This window comes from Somniosus microcephalus, chromosome 10, assembly GCF_052327205.1.
Source record: "Somniosus microcephalus isolate GS21.2 chromosome 10, FLI_Smic_1.0, whole genome shotgun sequence".
In the NCBI taxonomy this organism is placed as follows: domain Eukaryota; kingdom Metazoa; phylum Chordata; class Chondrichthyes; order Squaliformes; family Somniosidae; genus Somniosus; species Somniosus microcephalus.
Window position 1 is genome coordinate 164,587,822 of NC_140996.1, and position 25,752 is coordinate 164,613,573.

Sequence of the window (25,752 nt, forward strand, 5' to 3'; positions counted from 1 at the left end):
GGACTCGGGTCTCGTTCCCCTCCCCTGCGGTTGGTATGGATGTCCTTGACTGCTGAAAACTTACTGCGGGGAGCGAGGAGAGAACCCGCCACGAGGCCAGGGCACGAGTACGGGCGGCGGCAGCCCAAGGCCCGACAAGAGGTCAGAGTCGAGAGCAGAGCAAGAGTCAAGAGAATGATTGCTACTGAGGGCCTACAGTTATACTCCTTTCGATGGCCCTTATCTGCGCGCCAAATCAAGTCAGTTCATTGTTTCAATTTTGGCGGGCTGTTTTAAATGATTATAGCAATCTAAACTAACTGTTTTTAGATGGCCGTTTATCGCACCTAATGACCTGATGTCCGGGCTGTATTGTCATTAATGCATTCTAATCGGCCTGTCCAGCCTTGATGGCTTCCATAAGCTGTTTCCGATTATTTATGCGGGCAAACTAATGGCCTCATGTATAGGCCTAACTGGGTTTGATCTGTCTACGATCTGACGTAATGCATATTCAGTGTTTGCTTAACTGTCTGATTTTTCAAACGCAAAAGTCCTTTTCACAGAAAATGCATTTTAAGTTTCGATTTCCCAAAGCTGCCTGCGCTGTTTGCAGAGTCCGAGCTTTAAAATCTTACAGGCTTTTGGTCATGAGGTGCGGACGCCATCTTTTGGGTACCTTTTTTTTTAATGTCCATGCAGGGTCCCTTTTATTAATAACCTTGGGGGAATGTGGGAATTTTGCAAATCTTACATATTCCAGAAGCATAGCGAATATTTAATTCCTTTCCTTCTGGACATCAGATTCGGATGCAGACCAGCCGAGGCAGCAGCAGAACCATGAGCAACAGCAGCAACAACAGCAGGAGCATCAACAGGATCGGCAAGCTGCTGCTCACCCACCTGAAGATGCACAGGCCAGAAGGCGCCAGCGCGCGACAACATTGCTGCCCTGGATGCAAGGGACGCACTCATCCTGGCCAGATTTGCTTAGTCTGCACAATCAAACAATTTAGTCTCACTCCTTCTTACCAGAGCATCGACAATGGACAAGAACCTGTGGAATCCTATCACTATGACCACCATACTAACAATCGCAAGGCGCCCTAAGCCCTCTATGTGAAAGTCCCATTTGCGAAATGACACAGGCCACAACTTCAACATTTTGCCATCAAAACACTTTATAATACAATCAGAATGATGGCTGGTCCAAAAACAAAACAACACAGCACCCAAGTGACTACCCTTGTGACTACTTGTGCTTTATCTTCCTCTTATGCATGCTCCTATGTGGTGCTTCCCCTGTGGCTTCAGCAGATGTGGAGGTCCCTTGCTCACTCTCTTGCTGCTCCTATCTTGACGCCTTTGACAGGAGTCCTCTGGGGTGGCGAACCTGTGTGGGCTCGCCAACAGTCTGCTGCTCCTGTGGCTGAGCAGGGGCTGAGACGCCCATCTCAGTTGGGTGAGGACTCTGGTGGGGCTCTGAACTGAGGACTTTGCAGTGGCATGGTTGTGTGAGCGCTTGGAGACAAGCCCTCACTTCCTTGTTGTCTGCCACCAACATCCCTCTCATGGGTCAGCCCCACTTCAGAGCTAGCAAGTGGCTTGACAGCACCTTGCTGCACTGCAGGGGGGCCATGAGGACCCGTTTCTGCACTGGAAGTCCTACTCCAGAGGACTTGCATGAAGGTCTGGTTTGTTTGCTCAATAGCTGACCATCACTCCTCAAGAGATGTCATTCTATTCTGAACAATGACCATATTTTCAATACCCTGGTGACTAAGCTCCTCCATGGACGTAGCCATCCTCTCCACTGGTGCTGGGTGCACTGAATTCTGCTGACGCTGCGCCCTCAGAGGTTGCAGCTTCCTCTGAGGAGCCTAGAGGCTCAGGCTGTTCCTCCTGGATAGTGGGGACAGGGGCTTTTGATGGTCCTGTGGGGGAGTAAAGGAAAGAGTCAGAGATGTGAGGCCAAGGTTACATGCACATTGAATATTGTAGATGACCATAAGTCAATCTGTTAGAGCATCAGAATCATTATCAGTCACTCATGCTATGTCAATGAGAGAGATTCCAAACTATTCTGTCAGCAGCTTGCTGTGATGCACCCATCTGTCCATCCCCCACTTGGGTATCCTCCTCGATCCCAGCAATTTCCAGGGCTGCCTCCTCCCAGGGGGTGAGCTGGGCTACTGAGGGTGGCGCTCCTCCTTTCCTCGCCCTTTCCCTCTTATTGTGGGCTCTCTTTTCCTGCAATGAGGGACACAAGTGGAGTTTGAGTGAGAATGAAGGAGTGAGTGTAGAGAATCCATAACATAGATGCTTAGAAGGATAATGTAATGTATGTACCTTTAAGGGGGAGAACTACTTTTTACAGCTCCTGTATCCTGTAGTACCGGCAGTGACCACACCTGTATATAAACCCTGAGTAGTGATCTGTACAGTCAGTTGCAGTTTGAACCCTCATTCAGTAAACACCTGTTGATCGTTCCCTGCAGTCTTTGTCTGATTATTGAAGGACACAACATTAAGATACACGGATATAACATTGGCGACAACGCAGATTCAAACCTACCTGTAACTCTGCATCACCTCCCAGGGATTCGCTCCTGGAGAACAGTGGAAGGAGGTCGAGTCCAGAAGCACGGGCGTCGACCACGGGCAACCGCCCAGTCATCCAGCGGAGATTTGAGCATCGCAGGGGAGGCTGTCGAGAGCCAGGCTTGGCTTTCCAGTCACGGTGGTCCAGCGAAACGGACTGACAACAGGTACTGCGCAGACCCTTCCAGGACAGCGGCGGCTAGAGCCGACCGAGCGGCACAGAAAAAGGCCGAGCAGCGTCGACGGAGGAGAGAGGGCAGAGCGCACAGGGCGCAGCCGGTGTTCAGGACCGAGCGGCGTCAACGGGGAGAGAGACGAGAGAGAGCAGAGCGCAGCCGGTGTTCAAGGGCCGAGCAGCGTCAACGGGGGAGAGAGGCGCGCAGGAAAACGCGAGGTGCTGCCATTGCCACGAGGACCACAGAGAGCGGCGTTGGCAGCAGTGCAGGAGCAGTGCACGAAACCCACAGGGCGTCACCATTTGCCACGAGAACCGCCGAGAGCGGCGTTGGCAGCAGCGCAGGAGACGCCATTTTAAGCCGCAGCGGGGAAGAAAGGAAAGCGCGGGAGACGCCATTTTAAGCCAGTCTAACCACACCCAAAAATGCCGAAGAGTGGCAGTATCACAGCGTTCGACAATGAAGTCGAAGGTTGGACGACATATGTCGAACGCATAGAAGTATACTGCAAGGCGAATGAAGTACCAGATGACAAGAAAGCGCTGGTATTGTTGAATTCAATGGGTGCAAAAACGTATGGCTTACTGCGAAACCTAGTAACCCCAGAGAAGCCAGTGGAAAAGGATTTTGAAAACAGTGTCAATCCTACAGGACCACTTAAACCCCACACCGCTGCTGATAGCAGAAAGATTTAAGTTTCACAAAAGGAACCAGCATAAAGATGAAAGTAATGCTGAGTATTTAACGGAACTGCGCAAGCTATCGAAACACTGCCAGTTTGGAACGGGACTAGCAGATACTTTAAGGGACAAGTTTGTGTGTGGGCTTCAAAGTGAAGGAACCCAGAAACGGCTTCTATCAGAAAAGGATCTTACGCTGGACAAGGCTTTCAGCATTGCAGTATCACACGAAGCAGCAGCACGGGGCGCTGCAGAGATACAACGGAGACCGCAAGAATATGGCACAAATGAAATGTCATATGGAACAGTGAAGTGCTATCGCTGCGGCAGAACAACACACGACCATAACGATTGCTGGTTCAAGGACAAAGTGTGCAGACAGTGTGGAAAAGTAGGAAACATAGCAAGAGTCTGCAGGTCGGGAAAGAAAACCAGCAGCAAGAAATCTCCACAGGAGAAGTACAAGAAGGTACATAAGGTGATGGAGAGCAGTTCAGACGAACAGAAGAGTGATACAGACTCCGGAAGCAAGGAGCTGGGTTGTCTGAAACTACATAAGGTGATCAAAACGGAGGATCACCAAACTATCTGGGTCACGCTCAAGATAGCAGGAGTCCAAGTGAAAATGGAATTGGACACAGGATCTGCCCTAACAGTCATAAACCGAAGGGACTACAAGCGGCTATTCTCACATATACCCTTGAGAGATACAATGATTGTCTTGAAGACATACACGGGGCAAAAAGTCTACCCCAAAGGAAAAATAAGGGTGAACGTTATATATAACGGCAAGGAAACACCAAAAATGGACCTATATGTATTGCCAGATGGCGGACCACCACTACTAGGATGTGAATGGATCCGGAAGATACAGCTAGATTGGCATTCCACAAGCACTGACTGTAGATGCCAAAAAGGATGACGCCGTCACACCTGGACGACTGTCAAAAATGCTAACTGACGCACAAGAAGTGTTCCAGCAGGGACTCGGAACACTAAAAGGCATAACAGCAACGATCAAAATAGAGGAAAATGCAAGCCCAAAGTTTTTTAAGGCCAGACCGGTACCTTATGCGATCCACCCAGCCGTCAAAACAGAGCTGGAAGGTTTGGAACATTCAGGAGTACTGTCCAAAGTGGACTGGAGCGAGTGGGCTACACCCATCACTCCTGTAATGAAGAGGTCGTTGAGTAATACGCCTGGGGAACCAAAGAAGGTTCGCATCTGTGGGGACTTTAAGGTGACAGTGAACCCAGTCCTTCACACTGTACAATATCCGCTTCCACGGATTGAAGATATTTTCGCCTCGCTATCTGGAGGGAAACGCTTCACTAAGATTGATCTGGCCCAGGCGTACCTGCAAATGGAGGTAGAAGAAGCCTCGAAACAGTACCTCACGATCAACACTCATAAAGGTCTCTACCAATACAACCGGCTGGTGTTCGGGGTAGCATCAGCTCCGGCTATTTGGCAAAGGGCAATGGAACAAGTCCTGCAAGGGATTCCAGGGACCCAGTGTTATTTGGACGACATCCTGGTCACGGGCGAAAATGACAGTGATCACCTCGCCAACCTGGAGCAGGTGCTCACTAGATTGAAGGAATATGGGCTCCGAGCTAATCGCCACAAATGCGAGTTTTTCCAGAAGCAGATCTCGTATTGTGGCCACGTTATTGATAAAGAGGGGTTACATAAGTCCCCTGAAAAGATTGAGGCAGTAGTCAAGGCTCCAGCACCGGAAAATGTGTCACAACTGAGGTCGTTCCTCGGGCTGGTGAACTACTACCATAAGTTCTTGCCGAATTTGTCTACCGTCCTACACCCACTGAACACCCTACTGCAAACGGGGGTACCATGGAAGTGGAATGACGAATGTAAATGAGCTTTCCAGAAGAGCAAAGCATTGATCACATCAAAAGAGGTGTTGGCTCATTTCAACCCAGCACTACCAATTCGGTTGGCGTGTGATGCATCACTCTATGGCATTGGAGCGGTGCTGTCGCACAAATTCCCGGACGGCTCGGAGAGGCCAGTAGCCTTTGCGTCTCGGTCACTAACCTCAGCCGAGCATAACTATGCCCAGATTGACAGGGAGGCCCTCAGCCTAGTGTGGGGAGTGAAAAAGTTCAATCACTATCTGCACGGGCAGAAGTTCACCTTGCTGACTGACCACCAACCACTTGTCTCCATCTTTAATCCAAAGAAGGGCGTTCCGGTGATGACTGTGCAACGGCTACAAAGGTGGTCCCTTTTTCTAGGGGTGCACCAATATGAAATCGAGTATAAGGGCACGAAACAGCATGGAAACGCTGATGGGCTATCACGCCTGCCACTGCCTACTGCGGAGGAAGCACTAGCAGTGGATCCTGTCGAAATATTTCATTCGACTATAATTGAAGGCTTGCCAGTAACTAACGCTGATATAGAGAAGGAGACCCGAAATGACCCGACACTGTCTCGGGTATATGATTTGACGGTGAAGGGATGGCCAGCACATGGCGACTCACTGTTGCCAGCATTCTCATCCAGAAGAGAACAGCTGTCAGTATGTCAGGGGACCTTGATGTGTGGATCCCGAGTGGTAATTCCACCCAAGTTAAGGGAGAGAGTGCTCAATGAGCTTCACGAAGGTCATCTGGGAGGGGTGAAAATGAAAAGCCTTGCTAGGGCTTATGTTTGGTGGCTGGGGATCGATCAGCAAATCGAGGACCTGACAAAGAGCTGCTCAGGATGCCAGAAGGTCCAAAATGCACCACCACATGCCCCTCTACACCCATGGGAGTGGCCCTCATCTCCATGGCAACGGGTGCATATTGATTTTGCTGGTCCATACATGGACTCAATGTTTTTAATAGCTGTGGATGCGCACTCGAAATGGCCTGAGGTGATCAAAATGTCCTCCACCACCACGGAGAAAACTATTGCGGTCCTACGGACCATTTTTGACAGGAACGGCTTGCCAGAGCAGATTTGCTCTGATAACGGACCACAGTTTGTGTCCAAAGAGTTTCGAAGATTTATGAAAAGGAATGGGGTAAGGCATTACACATCCGCCCCGTATCATCCAGCCACAAATGGATTGGCTGAGAGGTTCGTACAAACCTTTAAAAAAGCAGTAAAGGCCATGTGTGATGACGACATTCCACTGCAGCATAAGGTGGACAATTTCCTGGTAGCCTACAGAAATGCGACACATGCAGTCACCAACCAGGCCCCGGCCATGATGTTCTTTAACCGAAGGTTGAGATCTCGTCTGGATTTGCTCAGACCAAATGTACGAAGAGATGTTGAGAGTAAGCAATTCCAGCACATCAATGAGAAGCCGACAAGGAGCTTCAATGTAGGGCAACCAGTCTTGGCCCGCGACTACTGAACAGAGAAATGGCAACCAGGAACGATATGCACACGGCAGGGGCCACTAATGTACACAGTGGATGTTGGGGAGAACATTGTGAGACGCCATGCTGACCAGATCCTAGAGTCACAGGAACGAGTCAACCCCATGTCTCGGCCATACATACCTGGTGAGGAACCCGACGTACAGGTCGCATCTACCTCAGAAACAATAGCATTGGAAGCTGATGAATCAACTGACAACAGGGTGTTAGAATCGCCTCCGCACCAAGAGCGAGACCCTCGGGAAAGGCGTTATCCAGAAAGAATCAGGAAGCCTCCCCAAAGACTGAATTTATAAATAGACTATTTTCAGTTAATGTTGCATGTTAAAAGTGTTAATTGTAATTAGTTTGATGTTTAATTGTTAAATGAGTGTTATGGTACTGTTAATCTAAAAGGGGAGGAATTGTAATGTATGTACCTTTAAGGGGGAGAACTACTTTTTACAGCTCCTGTATCCTGTAGTACCGGCAGTGACCACACCTGTATATAAACCCTGAGTAGTGATCTGTACAGTCAGTTGCAGTTTGAACCCTCATTCAGTAAACACCTGTTGATCGTTCCCTGCAGTCTTTGTCTGATTATTGAAGGACACAACATTAAGATACACGGATATAACAGATACAAAGGACCCTTCCTGTGTGTTGAAAGTTGTTGTTGTCATAGCATCACAGTGATAGGGAGTGTGAGGGCTGCATGGTCGAATAGTTAAGTGAATGTGACCATAGAGAGAGAGGGGATGGGTAAGGGTGCAGGGATGTAAGTGTCAAGTGGTATGTGGAGGAAGAGGTTGGCAAAGCAGAGTGCTGGTGAGGAGAGGCAATGGGGGTCAGATTGAGGGTGATGGGAAAGCCATACTCACTTTTCCTGTGCGGAGAAGGTCATGAAACCTCTTCCTGCATTGCAGCCAGGTTCTGCGGCTCAGTGAAATGGAGTTGACCTCCTGATCCACTTGTAGCCATACAGCTTTTGTCTGCTGGGGTGGCTTTTTTCTCCCTGAGGAAGGGAACAGCACCTCCTTATTGCAGCTGGCTCCGTGCACCAGAGCTTGGAGGGAGGGCTCATCAAATCGAGGAGCACACTTTTGCTTGATCGTTGACATTTTCCACAATTCAACTCCTTCATATAAATTGCAGAGCCTTTGCAGTCTCCAGAAGAATCAAGGCTGCTTGCAGGCCTTAAATCCAACAGCATTGATGACGTCATCGGAGGTGACTTTCTGTATGAAAAGACTCATTAGGCCAGTGGTTCCCACATGCAGGAAATCAATTGGCCAATTAGGGGAAAATCGCACTTTTTCAAGACTTCACTTAGGAGTCGGGGTCCTGACGTGAGTTCCACCTGACACACCCCAGCCTGCCCCCACTGACAAAATCCAGCCCAGTGTATCCCATGGCACCATTTCAAAGAAGAGCAGGGAAGTTTTCCTAGTGTCCTGGCCAATATTTATCGCTCAAACAACGGCCCAGAAATTCGGGTCCCAACGCGTGAGTACGGATGGAGTACTCACGCGTGGACCCGATGGAAGTGCCGGTTTCTTGCATGCGCGGGAAACCGGCATTTCCGATCCTCTGAACCAAGGGGTTCAGAGGTTGAACGCGTGTGCGCAGGAGTCTGCGCGTGCACGTTGAACCTCCTTTTTTTTTTACAGGTTTGCCCGTGCGTGAAGGCCTCTACTTTTTACACATCTAAAAAGCAGACGTAAGGACTTAATTTTAACAGGTAAGTGGTCAATTAATTAAAATTAGAACATTTTTCCACAGGTTTATTATTTTTAAATACTTTACAGTAAGGTAAGTGTATTTTTAGCCCCGATTTTTTATAAAATTATTTTTTTCAAAAATTTAAATTATTGTTTAAAATAGTTATTTAATGTTATTTATAGTTGATTTAAATAGTGTGATTTTTTTTCAAATTTATTTTAAGGTTAAGTACTGTTTGGGCGCCCGGAGTTTTCATGAGTTTGACAGTTCTTTCTGTCAAACTCACGAATGGACTTTTCCCTCCTCCGATTGGTTGCCCAGTGCTCACATGATCCCAGCCGACGCATCGCACTAAGTACGCCGCTGGATCACGCAAGCACAGCGTGCCGGGAGCTGAACCGGACCACAGACAGGAAATCCACGCAGGCCCAGGCCTCAACTGCCGGCGCGCTAGGTAAGTGTAGGTCGGGGGCTTGCACCCACGGGAAGCCCCTGACGCGAATTTCTGGGCCATTATCACTAAAACAGATTATCTAGTCATTATCACATTGCTGTTTGTGGGACATTTCTGTGTGCAAATGTTTTTTGTCTGTTTTTTTGTTTTTCATACAGACCCCAGCATCTGCAATATTTGACCCCTTGTGACCCCACCTCATTGTTCTTTGATGTAATGTTTCCCTGACTGACCTGTTTGGACACCATTCACACCTTTGACTGCTGTGATTATCTCTCTGCCGAGGTGCGATAAATGGCAGTTGGAAAGGTTACCTGTAAACATCTGACATGATTCTCTGACTATATAAGCTGTGTCTTTATGCATTTCTCCACTTCACCTGAAGAAGGAGCAGCGCTCCGAAAGCTTGTGATTTCAAATAAAGCTGCTGGACTATAACCTGGTGTTGTGTGATTTCTTACATTTGTGTGCAAATTGGCTGCCGCATTTCATACATTACAACAGTGACTATACTTCAGAAGCAGTGAGAATGGTACCTGTTTCTAGTGTAGTGCAATTCAGCAGCACCAACTGATACCACCAGCTCCAGACCACTCTCAAATCTTGCAAAAGCAGAGTTCTGCTCACCAACAGCCAAATGCGCAAAACATTTTCAATCTCAGTAGTCAGCTGTCCTGCTGGCTTTTTACTAACATTAAAAATGCAAAGGCAGTGTACAGGAGGTTACCTAGTGGGGACTCTGAAGTTTCGATAGCTAACTCTGCAGCTATGCTGCAGCTGGTGTGAACTCTAAGCAGTGAGAGACCGTTGGGCTAATACCGTGATCGGTGCTCTTGGGAGCACATTTGGGGAAATTGAGTGTGGAGCCATGATTTTCTGATACACTCCTGCAAGCACCACCCCCTCACTGGGAGCAGCAAGTTGCAGAATCGTTCCTTATACCCTCAAGGCTGTCCCACACATAAAGTTGAAACACAAACTCACAAGTAGCTTTACTACATATTTTCAACTGGTGCGAAGCTAAACTCCATTCACAGTGACACAATGTTGAAGTGCAGCTGCCTATTCAATAATTATTTTCCTCCTCCCCATTCTTGAATTTTCTCAGTTTCTTACATTATTGAGACAAGATAATTATGGATTGAACCAATCAGTCAGTGACATTCCAAGCATCTCTACTCAAAGCAGAAAGAGTAAGAGTAAGAACAGATATTCTAAACATATTATACAAATCATAATTCATCAGATACAATATTAAACACAATGGGCCAGAATTTGCGGTGGGGATGACGGCATACTCTCACAGTACCCAGTCAAGATGGCGGCCGTGACGGTCCGGTGCTGAGATCGCTCTCCCGCAACCGGAGCGAGGTGCTCAGCGAGTCGGGCATGGTGGCCAGAGCGGGAGAAGCAGGCCACCACACGTGGAGCCGACAACAGTGAGGAGGAGGCCGCGGTGAAGAGGAGGACGGAGCGGCTGAGGGACATCGTGCTCCCACTACCACGGGAAGCCATTGTATTGACTCTGAACGCGGCGCTGTATGTATAGCTGACAATGGCAAATAAATCTAATCTGAATCTGAATCTGAATCTGAATCATACCGCCTTTGACATGGGCAGCAGGTTCAGGATTTCTGTGCGCTAAATCCCGAACTTGCGATCTGTCAAGTTCCGGCTTGACAGATGATCCGCACCGATGGAGAAATACTCATTGTTGGCACAGAGTTGGGCTAATTTCCCACCAACTTCCCAACAATTGCACTTGAAAGTTTTACGGCTGTGCAAACAGGCACAGGGCCTGCTTGCACAGCGTAAGGGGATACTTCCTGACAAATTTAAGTAATTTTACAAGCTATAGGTAGCCGGAAATTTTGGAAATTATGGATTTTGTCCATAAAAAGTTCGGAGGAAGGGGTTGTTACATTGAGGATTTTATTTATTTTTGCATCGTTGTGGAGCATGAGCTGAAAAAAAATCCGTACAGAAAGTGGATGAAAGGAAAAAGACAAATCCTCATTACTAGAGCCTGCCGCAATTTAATTTGCATAAACATCCATGTTATAAATAATGAGAAACCTCGGGCTGGATTTTGACAATGGGGTGCTTTTGGAGGCGGGACTCCCACTTGTCGGGTTTCAGTCCCGCCTCCAACCCACGCTATTTTCCCTTGATTGACCTTGTTAAGCCGGCCCAGCGGGCTTAGCAGGCCCATTAAGGGAAAGCCAGTTACAGAGAATGTCAGCGTATGACGTTGCATCTGTCAAAAATTTTTGACAGATGAATTGTCATCGTTTGACAGCTCTGTGAAGCTGTCAAACACTGACATTCTCTGTAGTTTGATGAGTTCTTGAATTCAAGACCTCATCAAACCTCTTTCTTTTGCAGAAATTAGATGGTTGTTGCATTGGAGAATGCAACGGCCATCCTGTCATCTCTGCCACGGAGGTGCGAGACTCTCCACATACCCAACTCTTGAAGCCTGCAGGAAGAAAGAAAGGTAAGTAAACTTTTCCTAACACTTTCCACTTACCTCACATACTCACCTCTCCACACTTGCACCCATCACTTACCTTCACAGTGCACTTTTGCACCCCTCCGACCCTCGCAGACCCACTGCTCGCCTCGGTGACCCTGGCTGGGTTTCGGAGTCTTCGGGAAGCCCGCACTTGTGTGGGCAAAATGGGGATAATCCTCTTATCTGCTTGTTAACTACCTGTTAACAGGCAGTTAAGTGGCTGTAATCCCTTCCCGCCTCCAAGGAGACAGGACCCAGCGCGGGATGGCTACCCGCCTCCTGGCAAGATGGCATGGAGGCGGGTTGGGCACCCGCCCCCAAATTATGCCATTTTCCCGGCAGTCCTGCCTCCAAACCCGCCTCCTCAAGGCTGGCAAAATCCAGCCCCTCTTGCTTGCTGACTGGAGCACCGGCCCACATGATCCCAGGTACGCTCCTGCACACGGGGCGCCCCTGGGATCATGGGCCGCTACGCTGCCCTCTACTACGCAGCGTCTGCCAGTAAGTTCTCAAAGGACGGTATCCACCAGGTAAGTGCACATTCCTTTCAGATGCCGGTAGCGTAATCTGTAGTTATGCCACCGCCTGCAAAATCCAGGCCAATGTTTTAAGATGAAAAGCACATATTATTGAAAAAAGAACACAAAGATAAAATTAGTAATATCTAATTCTCCATTACTACTCCACCCCACATTAATATCAATGGCTTGTCCCATTAATCTGTTCATCTTCTGATCACAAAAGACAGTACAATTTTTCTTTGACTATTCTGACAACTATTATCAGGTTTCTTGAGAATGCAAACAGATCAATTCAAATAACTAGTCACTCCATCAAGCAGCATTCCCTTATATCTATCCTATATACTAAAAAGTTTACTGATCTGGGGAAAGATTTGCTCTCTGCACCAAGTATAACAAAATCATCAACGTGTTCTTTATAAACAGACTTAAAATATCATTATGCATTACGCACAGAGCAAATCTTCCCCCTTCATCTCTAATGAAATGGCAATTTTATTTCAAATTCTTATTTCAATAATAAAATGGGATCCTTTGGTAGTTAAATTGGATTTTTAACTCCATCATTCCCTTTTCTGGTGCTCCATTCCCTTTGAGTCCCAGTAGAAATACTCTCTCATACTGTTTATGCCATTCTTAGTCAGCCAATCAGTAGAAGACACTCAGTACCCTCGCCACACACCCCAACCCCCTCCCTGCCCACTATCTCATGCTGAACCAGACCATTTGCAATCTCATTATCTTGTTCAATCCCAAGCTGGGTTTCTGACTCCATGTCCACTCCATCGCAAAGTCCACCTTCTTCCACCTCTGTAATAGCGCCTGCCTCTGCAACAACCTCAGCCCATCTGCCGCTGAAACCCTCATTCATATCTTTGTCACCCTCAGACTCAACTATTCCAATGCTTTCCTAGCTACCCTTCATCTTCCACCTTCCCATAAAGCTCATCCAAAACTTCCTGCCCATACCCTATCCTTCACCAAGCTCCATTCACCCGTTACTGCTCCCAGTCACCCAGTGCCTCAGATTTAAAATGAATCCTTGTGTTTAAATCCCTCCATACCTCAACATCCCTATCTCTGTAACCTTCTACAGCCCTATCATGCCCCCACCTCAAACTCTCTGATCTTTTGACTCCAGCTTCCTGTGCATCTCCCCCTCCCTTCACCCCCACTCCCCCCACTCCCATCAGCTGCCTTGCCTACAGCCACCTAGGTCCTATTCTGGAATGTCCTACCTAAACCCCTCCACCACCCTCTCCTCCTTTAAGATCATTCATTTTGACCAAGCTTTTGATCATCCCTCCTAATTTTTTCAGTTTTGGCTTTATGTCTGTTCTTCTTTACAACTTTATAAAATGTCTTGGGACGTTTTTCTATGTTTATAGTGCCATATAAATGCAAATTATTGTTGATGAAGTGTTTTCATTTGAGAAGTTGTTTTAATGAAAAACTCATCCTCCTTAATAATTAAAATATCTACACTCTAACTAAAAAAAGTAATCGTCAAATGGAAAACCAAATACACCTTTAACATTAGGGAAAGCATTAGTTTTCAGCTTAATCCATACACGTGATAAAGAATGTGAGTTTGCAATAGACCTCACAAATGCAAACATCAATGCAATTCAGCTGAAGTACCCAAATCTGCTAAGATTCAAGGTAGCAGTAACAGCGGTGTCAGGAAAGCACTTTGCCTCAAGGTCTTTAAGGATTGTTCTATTTAATACCTCACTTTTCAGCACTTTTACTAGATCAACAAATAAAGCATATGAAATGTCTGGTACCTTCAATTCGCATTTGCAATTGCTCAGGATTTTCATACAGATCTAGTTTTGAATGGTACACTCTCTGGAGATGGAACTGTTATGGTGATGAGACGTACTGTTTATTAGCTTCTGGCATCAGCAAATCTCCTCGGTTGCTTGTTTAAAAAAAAAATTGTCTTCTACTCATTTAAAATTATTCTCATGTAAAAAAAATTATTCATTAATATTGTTTCTTGCACCTCTTTTGTTGCCATGTTTTATGCTTTAGAAGTATTGGTTAGAAGCAATCTGTAAGCAGACATTTTATGTAGAATGTTCCCCAGTTGACATTGCCTACTTCTGCTTTACTGACATCATGAATAGGGAGTGCTACCCACTGCTCACCAACTCCATTCATGATGGGAATGATGCAGAACTTAATGATATCGCAGCAGGGGAATTTCTACATGAAATATTAGCTCTCATTCTGCCTTCTTATCATCAGTTCAAAAACAGAAAACACAGAATCAAAAGGTGATGTAAGCATAAACATCAATATTTCCCTTAATGATGTTTAGATTACATGCTGGTACAGATGAATACTACAACAACTTGTATTTATATAGCACCTTTAGCGTGGTAAAACATCCCAAGGCATTCACAGGAGTGTTATAAGACAAAAGAATTGACACTGAGCCACATAAGAAATTAGGGCAGATAACCAAAAGCTTGGTCAAAGAGGTAGGTTTTAAGGAGCATCGTAAAGGAGGAAAGAGAGGTTCAGGGAGGGAGTTCCAGAGCTTAGGGCCTAGGCAACAGAAGGCACAGCCACCGATGGTTGAGTGATTATAATCAGGGATGCTCACGAGGGCAGAATTTGAGGAGCGCAGATATCTCGGGGGGGTTGTGGGGCTGAAGGAGATTAGAGAGATAGGGAGGGGCGAGGCCATGGAGGGATTTAAAAACAAAAATGAGAATTTTGAAATCAAGTTGTTCCTTAACTGGGAACCAATGTAGGTCAGCGAGCACAGGGGTGATGGGTGAACGCGACTTGGTGCGAGTTAGGACACTGGCAGCCAAGTTTTGGATGACCTCTAGTTTACGTAGAATGTGGGAGGCAAGCCAGGTGTGCATTGGAATACAGGAAACTCTTTTTTATCCGGCACCGACGGGACCGGCGTGGTGCCGGTTTATCAAAAAGTCCGGATTACAGAGAGGTGTAGTAAAAGGTACAAGAGCCCCGTACACAGCCACAGATCCAGGCATCCCTGTTGCATAGCAACAGGTGCAGGAACCCCGGCCACAGATCCAGGCATCCCTGTTGCATAGCAGCAGGTGCAGGAACCCCGGTTACACGGCCACAGATCCAGGAACGGCCACTAATATGAAGTAAAACTTACCTGAACCTACTCCTGAATTTTGCCGGTTAACAGAGATTTCTGGTTATTTAGGTGCCGGTAAATCGAGAGTTTCCTGTAGTCAAGGCTAGAGGTGACAAAGGAATGGATGAGGGTTTCAGCAGCTGATGAGCTGAGGCAGGGGCGGAGACGGGCGATGTTACGGAGGTGGAAATAGGCGTCCTTAGTTATGCCACGGATATGTGGTCGGAAGCTCATTTCAGGGTCAAATATGACGCCAAGGTTGCGAACGGTGTGGTTCAGCCTCAGACAGATGCTAGGGAGAGGGGTGGAGTCAGTGGCTAGGGAACGGAGTTTGTGGCGGGGACCAAAAACAATGGCTTCGGTCTTCCCAATATTTAATTGGAGAACATTTCTGCTCATCCAGTACTGGATGTCAGACAAGCAGTCTGACAATTTAGAGACCGTGGCAGGGTCAAGAGAAGTGTTGCTGAGGTAGAGCTGGGTGTCATCAGCATACATGTGGAAACTGATGCCGTGTGTTCGGATGGTGTCGCCAAGGGGCAACATGTAGATGAGAAATAGGAGAGAGCCAAGGATAGATCTTTGGGGGACACCAGAGGTAACGATGTGGGAGTGGGAAGAGAAGCCATTGCAGGTGATTCTCTGGTTACGATTAGATAGATAAGAATGGAACCAGGCGAGTGCAGTCCCACCCAGCTGGACGATGGTGGAGAGGCGTTGAAGAAGGATGGAGTGGTCAACCATGTCAAAGGCTGCAGACAGGTCGAGAAGCATGAGGAGGGATAGTTTACCTTTGTCACAGTCACAAAGGATGTCATTTGTGACTTTGATGAGAGCCGTTTCAGTACTGTGGCAGGGGCGGAAACTGGATTGGAGGGATTCAAACATGGAGTTCCGGGAAAGATGAGCACAGATTTTGAAGGCGACAACACGTTCAAGGACTTTGGAGAGGAAAGGGAGGTTGGAGATGGGGCGGTAGTTTGCAAGGACAGAGGGGTCAAGGGTTGTTTTTTTGAGGAGAGGGGTGATGACGGCATATTTGAAGGAGAGGAGGACAGTACCTGAGGAGAGCAAACCGTTAACAATCTCGGCTAACATGGGAACCAGAAAAGGAAGTTGGGTGGTCAACAGTTTAGTGGGAATAGGGTCGAGGGAGCAGGAAGTTGTTCTCATGGACAGGATGAGCATGGAGAGGTCAAAAGGGGGATCAGAGAGAAACTGGAGAAAGATGCGAGTTCAAGGCTAGGGCAGGGGTGAACCTTAGAGGAAGTTTAGCCCGATGGGCTAGGGAAAGGAAGGGAAGTGGCAGAGGCAGCTGATCGGATAGTCTCAGTCTTAGAGACAAAGAAGTCCATGAACTCCTCGCACTTCTTGTTGGAGGCGAGTGTGGAGGAGACGGGGGAGAGGGGTTTAAGAAGACGGTTAGCAGTAGAAAATAGTAGCCGGGGGTTATCTTTGCATTCCAGAATGACCCTGGAATAGTGAGAAATTTTGGCAGACAAGAGTAGCACCCGAGAATGCTTTATGTGGTCCAGCCAGATCTGGCGATGAATGGCTAAACCAGCTGTCCACCATATCCGTTCAAGTCTGCATCCCTTGGACTTGAGGGAGTGAAGATGTGGGCCGTACCAGGGGGAACGGCCAGAGTGAGAGAGGGTAATTGTTTTAATAGGGTCTAGGGCATCAAAGGTGGTGATGCGGGTGTGGCTGAGCAGATCGGTAGGTGCAGAAATGTCATGATGAATGGAGGGCCAGAGGCTGGAGAGTTAGGATTTCGTAAGTGCAGTTGTAAGGGAGTTAAAAAGGGATACAGGCATTATCTATTGTCTATGTGACCACAGTGTGCTTTAAACCATATGCTTGGTAAGTGCTGACTGTCTAAAATCTATACAAACAGTTTCAGTTAAACAAATATTAGGGAAATATCATCTGACCAGCTCCACCATGGAGCTGAATTAGACAAAACAGACATATATTATTAACATGTTCTGATATAACTATTCCAATGTCACCTTCCAGACTGCTCGAGCAAGGATAGTTTTAGTCAAGAATAGTTGTAAACTGTCAAGATTACACCAGCTAATCCTTAACTGATCAAATAATCACACTAATCTGACGAAGGGTCCCCGACTCGAAACATTAACTCTGTTTCTCTCTCCTCGATGCTGCCTGACCTGCTGAGTGTTTCCAGCATTTTCTGTTGTTATTTCAGATTTCCAGCATCCGCAGTATTTTGCTATTGAAATAATCACACTATCCTGTTTTTGTATGATTTAGTTCAGTTGTACTCATGGTACACCAGGAGCCACTTAGACCCATGTTTCTTGATAGACTTGCTGCTCCTTATGTTTACGTTTCCATTTACTGCCTGTCCAGATGTGGTATGTGAATGTGCCCCCCAGATGTTGCCAGAGTGCAATTTATAGCTCTTTTTGTCTCCTTCTCTTACTGTCCTGTGAGTAAAGCAAGGGAATGCTATGAGGAGGCAGAGCTATCTGAGCAACCATAGCGCAAGTGATAGGACAAAATTATGAGGGGCATAGATAGGGTAGATAGAAAGGAACTTTTCCCCTTAGTAGAGGGGTAAATAACCAGGGGGCATAGTTTCAAGGTAAGGGGCAGGAGGTTTAGAGGGGATTTGAGGAAAAACTTTTCACCCAGAGGGTGGTTGGAATCTGGAACTCACTGCTAGAAAGGGTGGTAGAGGCAGGAACCCTCACAACATTCAAGCATTTAGATGAGCACTTGAATCGCCATAGCATACAAGGCTACGGACCAAGTGCTGGAAAATGGGATTAGAATAGACAGGGCTTGATGGCCGGCGTGGACACGATGGGCCTCTTTCTGTGCTGTATAACTCTATGACTCTATGGGATCGATTTTCATTGGGCCGTTGAGGTGGGATTGGAGGCGTGTGGGGGGTTAAAATCGCGAAATCGGGGAGCACAAACCCATCCCGCCCCCAACCCACCTCCATGCCAGTTTCAAAGGAGGCGGATACCCAACCTGTGCTGGGACCCGCCTCCCCGAGGTGGGAAGGGGATTAGTGCCAATTAACTGCCTGTTAACAGGTAGTTAACAGGCAGTTTTTAGCCTAATCCTTATTTTTATCCCTGAAGTGTGGGATTCCCGACGGCTCCAAACCACGCCAAGTTAGCGAGGCGGACCGTCGGGCTGAAGGGCTTGAAGGGTTCGAGATGTCCAGTGTTCAGGTGAGTGATGTGTGCATGAGTGCAGAGGTAAGTGTGTTTGGTGTGTGTAAAGTGTTTAAATAAGTTTTACTTACCTTTATAGCCTTCCTTCCTTCAGGTCTCGGGAATCCCTCATCTCACCGGCACAGAAAGCAGAATGGCTGCGAGCTGTCAAAAGTTGCAGCCTTCAGCTTTCTGTTCTGGAGAGATCTCTAAATCAGCCTGAGAGGAAGGAATTAACTTAGTGTACAGATTGTCAGTGTTTGACAGCTTCAAAGAGCTGTCAAAAGCTGATATTTCATCTGTCAAAAGCTCTTGACAGATGAAATGTCAATCTGTGATGTCACCTGTTGCCGGGTGGCCCTTAATTGGCCTGCTCAGCCCTCTGGGTGGGCTCAACAAGGTCAATGAAGTGAAAATCAAGTGGGTTGGCCACAACTCGATGGAGGCAGGACTACAACCCCAAAAGTTGTAGTCCCGCCTCCTACACACCTCCAGTATCAAAATCCAGCCTATGACTCTATGACAGTATTAAGACTACAGGGGGGAAAAATTCAGTATCGCCCCGTTTGAGCCGCAATTATCGGCCGGGCGCAAAGTTTAGCACCTGGCGCAAATTATCGCCTTCGACTGCAAACTTGGCTTCTATCGCCTCTGGAGGTGATTGGAGCGCTAAATCAGGCGCTACACACCTCTCTTAAAGCGTTAACTCAGAGCGCTGGCAAAGCTCATGTGATGTCAGTCAGCAATGGAACACAGACACACTGGCACTGGCCAGTTCTTAAAGGGAAGGGTTAATCTTGCTCTCTATCCACACCCTGCTCATTGCAGCCTTGAATTTCAGCCTGGAGAGACCGGTACATCAAATCTGCTGGAAAGAACAATGGAGAGACCCAGGGAAAGAGCTCAGAGTGCAGCCCCCACAGTCTCTTCTAAATCGATGCAAGGAAGGTCAAATCAAAATGATTCTGCAAAGTGCTGCTCAGTACCCAAAACTCCTTCACACAGCGTTCAATCTCTCCAGAAGTCTCTCTCTCTCTCAGAATGTGTGGTGCAAAAATGTCACCGACAAAAAAGGCAGGAAGCGATCGCCTTTAAATAGCACTCCCCCAGTCCCTTCCCGACTGCAAAACGTTCCCCTCAATCTGTCATTGCTAGCGGCATGCAGAAAGGCAGGGGGCACCACTCAATATCCAATCCAGGGTGCTACCGGGCATTGCATACTCGACTGACGTCACGATCTGCGGGCACAGGAGATTGTGGTGGTAGTGTTTAGCGCCGCTGCAAAATGTCTGGTCAATTTCGCGAGCGGTGCAAAAATAGTTACGCCAGGGGTCACTTGCAGAGCAACTCAAGGTATTCGACTCCTAATGAAATGGTTATGAATTTAGTCTCAGGGCTACGTGTTGCCTAAAGTGTATATCATTTGATGAGTTTCTTAAATTCTCAGCCAAGCACATCCTACCCTTTTTTTCATCCCACTTAAATCATATTTCCTGCTGATTTATCATAGAGAAGCAACAATAGAAATCATGGAGAATTCTGCAGCCTAGACTGTGCTACACCCCACCCAACCCTGCCTCCCCCCCAACCCTGCCTCCCGTCCCCCCCAACCCTGCCTCCCGTCCCCCCCCAACCCTGCCTCCCGTTCCCCCCAACCCTGCCTCCCCTCCCACCCCCCAACCCTGCCTCCCCTCCCCCCCAACCCTGCCTCCCCTCCCCCCCCAACCCTGCCTCCCCTCCCCCCCCCCCCCCCCAACCACACACACACACACACAAAACTCTCTATTTTCTTTCCTGGTAGTCCACTTTTCACCACCACCCACCCCCCTCCTATCTGGAAAAAACTATGTGGTGAAAAGTGGACTACCAGGAAAGAAAATAGAGAGTTAAAAAAGGAAGAAAAATGAAGTAACTCCATAGAAGGAAGGTTACTACAGTTTACCTTTCCTTCGAAGTTATGTTATCAGTATCAATGTGTTTTTTTAAATCGGCATCGAAAATGTTAAATACAAAAGTACATTGGGATTGTTCAGGGGTGATTTTCTTTCTATTACTTCCTGTTATGTTTGGTATTTCAAAAGTTATATTTCAATTTGACTGTAATAGTCTGGTTACTAGCTACTCTGCTCCTGCATCTAAATCCATGCGTGTAGCATGAGGTAACTAGATGATTTTCAATTCATAAAATTGCCAGATAGAGAATTTATAAGGAATGCTGCAGATTCCCTACCATTTGAATTGTTAACAAAAAAAAAATGTATGTCTCTTTTTAAACTCTGCAATTTTTATTAAAACAGTGATGCCCAGGTATATATTTACATTAAGAATGCTAAAGATAAATAATGACATTGGCATATCTCAGTCTGACTATAAACTTTTGATGATTTGTCTGTTTCTCTCATAGTGGTCCAAGTTATACAATAGGAGCCTAACTAACTAAATTAACACAATTACTCACCACTTACATATGATGTTCTTGCCCATTTCTAAACATATTTGCATCATTAAAAATAATTATCTAGTTTCTTCAACAGTTGATTTGGTAAATATACTGCCAGTTTAATACTGAGCCATACAAACCGGGAAGGTCCAAGTTCAATCCCCCAGTCTGTACTGCTAGCTGATCTCAGCCAGGGCAGCCACTGGGAGCTACAACTGGCTTCAGCACCTCCAGGCTCCTCATTGCCAACCAATGACACAGGCTCAAAAGCATGTGTATAGAAGTCAACTGCGAGCAGGATTGTACTCAGAGTGATGCCCTCCATATTAAAATAGTCTGCTGACTCTCACTGGTCAGGCTCAGACAAGAAAAATGGCCCCTTGGGCAAGGTACCAGAGAGTGGCAGCATCTTGTCACTATACCCCAGCACATGCGGCAGTTTCAGGGGAAAGGGGTGAAAATTGGAGGAAAAGAATTATCTAAATTCTGCCACCAGTCACGCACTCCCCCCACCTCCCACCGATGCAAAAGAGGTATATCAGGTCTAAAAACAGACAATGGGAAATACTCAGCAGGTCAAGCAGACTCTGTGGAGAGAGAAACAGAGTTAACGATTCAGGTCGATGACCGTCACTCAGTTTCTCTCTCCACAGATGCTGCCTGATCTGCTGAGTATTTTCAGCATTTTCTGTTTTTATTTCAGATTTCCAGCATCCACAGTATTTTGCTTTAGGTGTATCAGGTCTCAATTCCCAATACCTACAACTTTTTAAACTACAGTATAAAGAATGCACACTGGCCTCTGAATAATTCACATTTGGGAGCAAAACAAGATCGGAAATGAACTAACAATTTATAATTTAATTTCACTCAAAGTAATTCAAAAAGCTGTCTTTGATACAAGTGATATAAAATTGCTTTTGGAAGATAACCAAAGTTAGAAAATAATGATGTAAAACATGAAAGGTATATTTTGTGTTAATTACTATCTCTAATACGATCCAGAGATGTAACTATTGCATTTTTACCATGTTCCATTTCATTTTCCCTTTAACAATAGCAGTATATGGTAATAATAAAATATAAATTAGATGAAATAAACAAAATCCATTCGTTCGGGGACAGTGCACCAGCTGGGAAGTAGCTGCAGAGGTTTAAAGGTAGTCAGGTGACGGATATTATTCATATTTTACAGCGTATGTTTATGAGATAAATATTTTTAAGGACGTTGTTTCCTTTTGATGATATCCTGTAATAATAAGTGAGAGAAGAGGAAAGGACGGCGTTCTCCAATATGAGGGCAATCGCCAGTCAAAAAGCAACGCTGTTGGGTCGAATTAGCGCAACCACTACTAGTGGTATTATCGCCTTTCAGAGTGATCGCCGAAGTATCAGAAATAATAACTAACATTTGCTGAGATGTGGTGTTGCTAAAAAAAAAGTTGGATGGTCCTCCAAAGCAATAGCTACATCAACACACTTAAAGCCTAAAGGTGAATGGATTGCAACCGACGGCACTGACTTTAAAAGAACGTCTCCCTCCACAGAATTAACTTCAAAGCATCGGGGTGATCAACCTAAGGCTGCACAGAATTGTATTTTAGGTTCTTGTATTATCAGTGCTGTTAATCGTATACGTGGATTCATTCGATTGGCAAGAGACGCTTGGAAGCCTCTTTAAGGATCACAGGCTGACGCTATTTCTAAAAAGAACTACCAAATATCACACCGACTTTGATTAATCCTAGAGGGAGAAGACCTGGCTGTATAAAGTGGCGAGTGCAGCATTCCCAATAGTCACTAATAAAAATGTCTAAAACTTTTCACCAGCATATTCATATGATTAACAAAAATGGAGAGAAACAGACGCCAATACTAAACCCCAAAGCCCACTGAAGCACCAGAGCGGGGCTCGGAACTAAGTGCTGTGAGTGCCCGAGTGTGAAGAGAATGAAAATGCCACGGAAAGGGGGGCTGCGTGGGGTGTAAAGCGGGAAGGATGAGGGGAGGAGAGGGGGTGCAATTCTCGTCTCTTTACCGTTGGAAAGACAAGTTTCCGGATGCTCTCGCCCAAACAGTCCAGATTAACGCGCCTGCGAGCAGCGTTCCTGGTGCTGCTCCCTGAAACTGAGCTCTTCCCATTCAACACCCGCGAAAATGGACATCCCCCGTCCTCGGGACTCTCCGGGTAATCCGAGCCGGTGGAACTGAACGATTCGGATGAAATCTTCCTCTCAGACATCCTGGTCAATCCGGCACATTAGTCCGAAAAGGCGCCGAACCCCAAACTGCTGCTCTGCTCGTCGGCTCCGCTTTATAGCTGCGATCGCCACAGGAAATTAGTCACCGACAGCGTGCCTTCACTTCAGCGCCCAGCTCTCGCCCCTCCAAACAATCCCTTTTCTCTCCTTTTGTGTCTCCCTGAGAACAAACAGTTTTTAAAGCTCACGGTTCTTGCGATCACGTGTTTTCAGACGTCTTTAATGTCGCCCCAAATTGTCCTTAAAAGCCGCGGTGACACGTCCTGAGGGACCTGCTCTCCGCCCAGCCTGGGAAATATTTCCACATCACACCGAGATACCAAGGACCACACTCACAGCATTAGCCCTCACAGGGACCCGCGACCCATTCCAGCCTTTCACATCCAGCCCAATACTAACCCCTTGGTTTCCTCCTAAATACACAGATCATTGTTTGATGTGCTCTTAATAACAACTCTACTGTAAAGCATAACCTCTCCGTACAAAGGAGACAGAGGGAGGTTATATTTTACAGTAAGGTTGGGAAAGCGGGCAGTTTAGTTTCATGGTTTGTTGACTTTAACAATAGCACTACATATAATAAAATGTTATATATGCACAGCAAAAGGCAAAGGGAATGGTACAATGTCGCCTGCCTCGCCTATAGAGCTAGATAGTAGAAAGGGTTAATAAGTGCCTGATGGTAGCAATAAATCCGTGCGAATGTGCTACACATCCCTTAGAAACGGACCCTTTTTATCTTGGCGGGATGTCGTTTGCTGAAGTGGACACATACTGTAAAAGTGACCTCACATCGAAGAGTTTTGAGAAATATTTTACTAACTTATTTCTGGTGTGGAGCCACTTCTGCAGTAATGTAACTCCGAGGGGAATTTAAAACTCGCTGATTGTCGGGCTTATTCGAATGAGTAATGTTTGCTTGGAGCGGTGCTGATTTTGAGTTTCTTACTGATGCGAATTATTCCAAAAAGAGGAGTCGCTTTTATCTGATCCTGAAATTTTCTAAAACCCTAATATAGACTGGGGAAACCAGAGTAAAGGGCACGGAGGGGGGGAGAATTCCGAAAGTGTGTACAGGAGAACTTCCTTAAACAGTATGGGGGCAATTTTCACAGGAAAAAACGGTTGGTGGGTGGGGGGTAGTCAAAGTTGGAAAAATCTAAAACCCCATTCCAACCTGCCCACTTTCACCTTTTACTGGGGGGGGGGGGCAGCCAACCCGCTGCCAGGAGGCGGATTGGCAATTTAAATATGATAATGAGACCTGAAGCCTCGACTTCAACCTGCTTTGCAGGTTTAACTGCAGGTGGCCGGTGATCCCGGGGCTCGGGATTCCCGGCAGCTGCAATGAGGCGGCCACAGCCTCGGGGAGCAATCCTTATGGGCCGGGAGGAACAGGAGGGCTTCCTCCCGGCCCCCAAGCTCCCCCGCCAGCAGCCCGCCCCCGAGATTGGGGATTGGACCCCCCTCCGGGGTCAGGGACCGGACCCCCCAGGATTGCCACCCCGCGGGACAGGGATCGGAACCCCTCCTGGGTTGGGAATCGAAGCCTTCCCGAGGGATTGAACCCTGCCTGGAGGAACGGACCCCCCCCCCAACATGGGCTTGGACCCCCACCTGGACCCAACACTTACCCGTTGCTGCGATGTCCAGCATGTAATCCCCGCCCGACTGGAAGCAACCGGCTCGATTTTGCCATTGGTGCGGGCTGGGGGCGTGTCAGCCACTTTTCGTGTTAGCCACCCGACTCCAATTTGATGTGGGAAAAATATGCAATTTTCCCCTAATTGGGCAACTGATTTCCAACGTGTGGGAACCCCTGGCTCACTTAGTCTTTCCATCCTGAAAGTCGCCTCCGATGATCTCATCAATGCTGCTGGATTTAAGGCCCGCAACAAGCCTTGCTTCTTCTGCAGACTGCAAACCTTATGCCCTTTGCTGTGATAGATTCCTCCAGCCAATATGTCCAGCAGTAGGCCAAAGTCTGCACCAAGGTTCGATGACGCTGCCCTGCAAGCTCTGGTGGAGGGAGCAAGAGGAAATAAGGAGGTGCTCTTCCCTTCCTCAGCAGATGAAAGCTGTGTGGATGCAAGTGGCCCAGGAGGTCAACACTTTGTCTATGTGTCGCAAAACCTGGCTGCAGTGCAGGAAGAGGTTTCATGACCTTCTGCGCACTGGAAAAGTGAGTATGAATTTCCCATCACCCTCAATCTGATCCCCATTGCCTCTCCTCACCAGCACTCAGCTTTGACAACCTCTTCCTCCACATCTTACTTGACACTGACATCCCTGCACCCTTAAACATTCCCTCTCTCTCTCTATGGTCACATTCACCTAACTATTCGACTATGCAGCCCTCACACTCCCTATCACTGTGATGCTATGAAAACAACTTACAACACACAGGGAGGGCCCTTGGTCTTGCCACCTCACTCCATCTTTGTCTCCTTCTAACCATCAACGATATGGATTCTCTACACTCACTCCTTCATTCTCACTCAAACTCCACTTGTCTCCCTCATTGCAGGAAAAGAGAGCTCACAATAAGAGGGAAAGAGTGAGGACAGGAGGAGGGCCACCCTCAGTAGCCCAGCTCACCCCCTGGGAGGAGGCGGCCCTGGAGATCGTGGGAGTGGAGGAGGATGTGCAAGTGGTGGACGGACAGAGGGGTGCATCAGGGCAAGCTAGTGACAGAATAGTT

General features: G+C 47.1%; 1 protein-coding gene across 1 annotated transcript in view; it reads right to left on the minus strand.

The window, feature by feature from the left end:
• gucy1a2 (guanylate cyclase 1, soluble, alpha 2) overlaps window positions 1–23,298 on the minus strand; it is a 366,843-nt gene extending 343,545 nt beyond the window's left edge. Inside the window, exon 1 of the mRNA XM_085999072.1 lies at window positions 22,829–23,298. Within this exon, the coding sequence (XP_085855198.1) occupies window positions 22,829–23,032 (204 nt within the window). The 5' untranslated portion in view covers window positions 23,033–23,298. The remainder of the gene's footprint in view (window positions 1–22,828) is intronic.
• Window positions 23,299–25,752: the final 2,454 nt, after the last annotated feature.